The sequence below is a fragment of the Triticum aestivum genome, chromosome 1A (genome assembly GCF_018294505.1).
Source record: "Triticum aestivum cultivar Chinese Spring chromosome 1A, IWGSC CS RefSeq v2.1, whole genome shotgun sequence".
Taxonomy (NCBI): domain Eukaryota; kingdom Viridiplantae; phylum Streptophyta; class Magnoliopsida; order Poales; family Poaceae; genus Triticum; species Triticum aestivum.
The window spans coordinates 63,002,981-63,007,254 of record NC_057794.1 but is presented as its reverse complement, the minus strand read 5'-3'; the positions used below and the strand labels follow the sequence as shown (position 1 = coordinate 63,007,254).

At 51.6% G+C, this 4,274-nt stretch overlaps 1 protein-coding gene across 1 annotated transcript; it reads right to left on the bottom strand.

The window, feature by feature from the left end:
* Window positions 1-362: 362 nt before the first annotated feature.
* Window positions 363-3,860, bottom strand: LOC123190266 (peroxidase 2). The gene is made up of 2 exons (XM_044602885.1): window positions 3,478-3,860; window positions 363-1,488 (listed from the first exon to the last, which is right to left on the bottom strand). Exons 1-2 carry the CDS (start codon window positions 3,685-3,687, stop codon window positions 679-681), a joined length of 1,020 nt encoding a protein of 339 aa, XP_044458820.1. The 5' UTR covers window positions 3,688-3,860; the 3' UTR covers window positions 363-678.
* Between the last annotated feature and the right edge of the window lie 414 nt (window positions 3,861-4,274).

Here is a 4,274-nt window from a genome sequence, read left to right as displayed (position 1 = left end):
AGTACCGTAACATTACCTACCTTTTGGGTGTGTGAGATTTGGGCCAGTCATCTGTTGGGCCCACATGTCATGCACCCAGATGCACCTGCCTTTAAGGCACCAAAGCTCAACCCCCTCACATTTGGGGAGTAAATTGGTGAGCGAAGTTACGATATACTCTCTCTGTCTCATAGTGTAGAGTGTCAAAAATGTCTTACATTATAAGACGGAGGGAGTATATTTTTTTTTTTTTGGAATAAGCCAATGCTAGGAATGCCGACACTAGTGATGGATGGCCCAAAAAGGCAGGAAAAACGCGGGCCTGGTAAAGAACCAACATATGTGAACGACCAACATTCATTTTGTCGAAGAACGGGGCAAACTATAGGGGCAATTGTACTACTACGTAATTTACTTCATCATCTTCTTTTACCCTTATTATTACATGAGCATTGGATGCGTTGATGCATGGTATCCAAGCCAACCAAAAGGCACAACACTTGACGGGGAAAAAATCTACACAGATCGCACGCAGGCGCATGCGCACATTTGTCCACAAATCAATCCCACAAATCGAAGAAGAAGAAAATGAAAACATAACATAACAACAAACGAATAATCAAACGCGATCGATCGATGCAGATCGATGCAAATTTAACCATGAAAAACGTCAGCGGTAGGAACTTGGGAGTTGGAAAGCTAGTGGTTGACGAAGCGGCACATCTTCCTGATCTCGCCCTTGCTGCCGTGCGGCATGGGCAGCTTGCTGAGCTTGACGAGCGAGTCGGAGAAGTCCTCGTCCCACAGCGTGCCGTTGTCGGCGTACTCGTGCACGTGGCCGCGCGCCTCCTTCTCCGTCAGCAGCTGCCAGTCGGAGTTGAAGGTGACGATCCTTGCCAGGTTGTTGTGGTAGTAGCTGTTGTCCAGGAAGTCCTTGACCTTCCTCAGCTTCGGGAGGAACCCCGGGACGGCCGCCGCCACCGCGCCGGCGTCCTCGTCCCTGATGTTGTTGGGCACGATGGGGTCCGGGCCCTTGGCGCACTTGCCGGCGAGGAGGCCCCGGTATGCCGGGAGGATCTGGTCGGCGGGGGCCGTGAGCCGGGCGCGGAGCGACGAGCAGTGGCCCACGCCCACGGCGTGCGCGCCGGACAGGATCACCAGCTCCTCGATGGTGAAGTTCTTGCGCTTGAAGTTCTGGATGAGCTCCGCGATGGTGAAGGTGGAGTCGGGGAGGTCCTGCTGCGCCTCCGCCGCGTGGGAGTGCATGCCGTCCAGGCGGCCGGCGAGGGCGTCGAAGTGGACGTGGCCGTTGCTTAGCAGGCTGGCGGCGTCGCGGGCGGCGAAGATGAGGATGTCGGCGCAGGAGACGACGCCGGGGCACCGGTCCTCCACCGCCGCCTTGATGTCGTCGAGCAGGTCGAAGGCGGCCAGGCCGATGTTGATCGGCGCCGTCTTCTCCGTTTTGGGGTTCTCCGGCGTCGGGTCCAGCAGCACCGACGCGTCACAGCCCTGCACGTACGTACGCTCGTGCGTTAGTTATCCAGCTGATCGTACTCCTACAGCATGGTCGTTACTAGCACAATTCGTTAGCTTTGATGGGACAAACCAAGCATTTTAACCAATCACACAGCTGAAGTGTGCATGGGAAGTCATTTCGTCGGTACTTGCAAAGCATTATTATAGCACGATCTGGATCTGAAATGTGCGGGTTACCTTTTAGTTGTTGGACAGACATGCACTCCCAATGCACTGTCGGCAATGCGCATTATTGGGCAATAAGTATCGTTTAGTCTAATTAGTTACGTACTGATAGATGGACCATCTCGGAGAGACTTGTATGCACCTTCATTTTCAGATGAAAAGGGGAATATTTATGTTTTCCACCTATAATCCATTACATATTAATTACTCTTAAATACAAATAGTACTATAGGAGGTTTTCAACAGATCATTTGAACTTGTGGGGTGCTTATATTGAGCACTGGTGCAACCAATTATTGATCTTTGATATAGGTGCGCTTTCTCTTTCTCTTTACAGTCTATGGCTTGCCTTTCTTCTGTGTTTTCTTTCCATGGCAAAAGAACAAGGGAAAAGCTAACAACGTCTAATACATTCATATACCCCACAAAAAAAGTCTAATACATTCCTATCCTAGTTATAGAATACACACAATGCAATTAGTTTACACTAGTTGATGTTCAAAGACAGTATATTACAAATATATCACAATCATCCTCCACACTTTATCTATACTTTATACCTAGCATTTTAGACCTAGTTGTATATTGAGAAGAGAAACACCCATCAAGTACCGGCATCTAGTAGTCAAGTAAAGATGCTACAAGTAACCACCTTATCTATTCTAGGTTGCAAAACCAAAACTAAAAACTGCCCTTTTGCTGTCAAGTATTGTACTCGCATTGTACACTCCTCTCATTCTTAATAGGGGTGCCTGCCTACTTAGGGGAATGGAAAGCACAACATGACTCTTACCAAGAAAATTCTACATGCCGGATAGCTATGGACACAGACGCCTAACCGCGGATCGTTAGAATTTGTCATCCAAAGTCACCCAATCATTCACGAAATTTCGAGGAAAAATCTAAACGACTCCTACGATGACGACGCATAACCGTGGATTCTCAAGAGAGCCTATTATCACGCGTATCATCATCAGGCACATGGGGAATTAAAAGCAGAGAAATGACAAAAGACAACGACACCGGGCACACGGAAGAAAAGCAGAAAAAGGAGAAGAGAAAAGCAGAGGAAGAGAGCCGGAGATAATGACAATGGGCGGCACAGTGATGCTGCCGGGTCCTAGCAAAGTGAAAGGCGAGCGGCCGGCCTAGATAGCTGGAAAGATGGATATCTACATGTCCAAGGAAAGCATCGTGTTCCGGCGGCATCGGTTCGGCTGTGCAAGTGTTATCCTCGGCATCAGCTGGGCTAGCTGCGCAAGTTATGTGCATCAGCTGGTGAGCAGGTAGCGCACGGAAGCTAGCCGTTCAACTGTTCAAGTTGAGCATAGTGGCTGGGAGTGACGTGCTTCCATGATTCACATCTGGGCGATGACAATGACGTGCAAACCAACTACTCCGCTAGCCTAACATCTGGGACTACTTTGAAACTTATGATGGCTCCTAACTGTCCAGATAACTCCGTGCTTAACTAATTGCCATGTTCACTGATTGGTTCTTTCAGAATATATACCCATTCCAGCTTCGAATTGAATTGCATCGTGTACGAATGTGCTGCGGCATTGTGGATCACGAGCGAAGTCACTGTGCATGCACCATGTAAAGTTGCAGGTGGGCTGCACGCATGGACAAACTGCTCTTACTAGCTAGCTTAACCAGTGCTACTGTACACAGAGGTACTTCTGCTAGCTCGACAGCAGTGGCCGGCGGTGTGGTTACCGATTAAAGAGCATAGCAGTGGCCGGCCGGAGTGACAGAGAAGAGAGAGATAGACGGCGGCGGCGGCGGCGTACGTACCCTGACGAAGCAGTCGTGGAAGATGAGGCGGACGAGGGCGGCGCCGCTCTTGCGGTTGGCCTTGATGGCCCTGGCGACGTGCCACTTCACCACGTTCTCCACGCCCCGGCAGCTCTTGTCGTAGTACCCCACCTTGAGCTCGCCCGCCTCCGCCGCCACCGCCGCCGCCAGCAGCACGGCCACCGCCACCACCGCCACCGTCCTCATCATCCTCGCCGGCCGACCACCTCACGCACGCACGCACGGCGCCACCTACCCTGCCGCCGACAGAAGCAGCGGCTGCGCTTGCTCGTTCGAGTGGCCGGCACTAGCTAGGAGGGCAGTGCTGCTGGTTGGTGTGGTGCGGGCTGCGGGGTGCAGTGCGCTGCGTGCTCAAGGGAAGGCTCCGGGGCGCGTGGTATATAACGGCGGGCCGGCTCGATCGCTGCTCTGACGAAAATTTTAACGGCTGGTGATCTGCCCGATCGCCCCGTGACAGCGAGCGCCCAACGTAAAAAGGGGAGGTGGCCCCGGCGTACGCCTGTGGCGTGGTACAACCTGCCGGGACTCCTCTTTGTCTCGACCGGGGCGTGAACAGTCTCGGTACGCACATCAGACATGTGCGTGGGTGCCAACATGTCCGGGCAAAACATAAGCTCGGCCACATTTCAGAAAAGATTTTTTTTGCGAATATCTCATACAAGATTCATTCAAACCTTGTTAAACTTTTGTCGACGCGTGATTCGATTTAGTCAGCAGAGATTTTGGTTCGATCCACGGAATCGGAAGCCGTTTCGGCAATTTACATACGGTAAAAA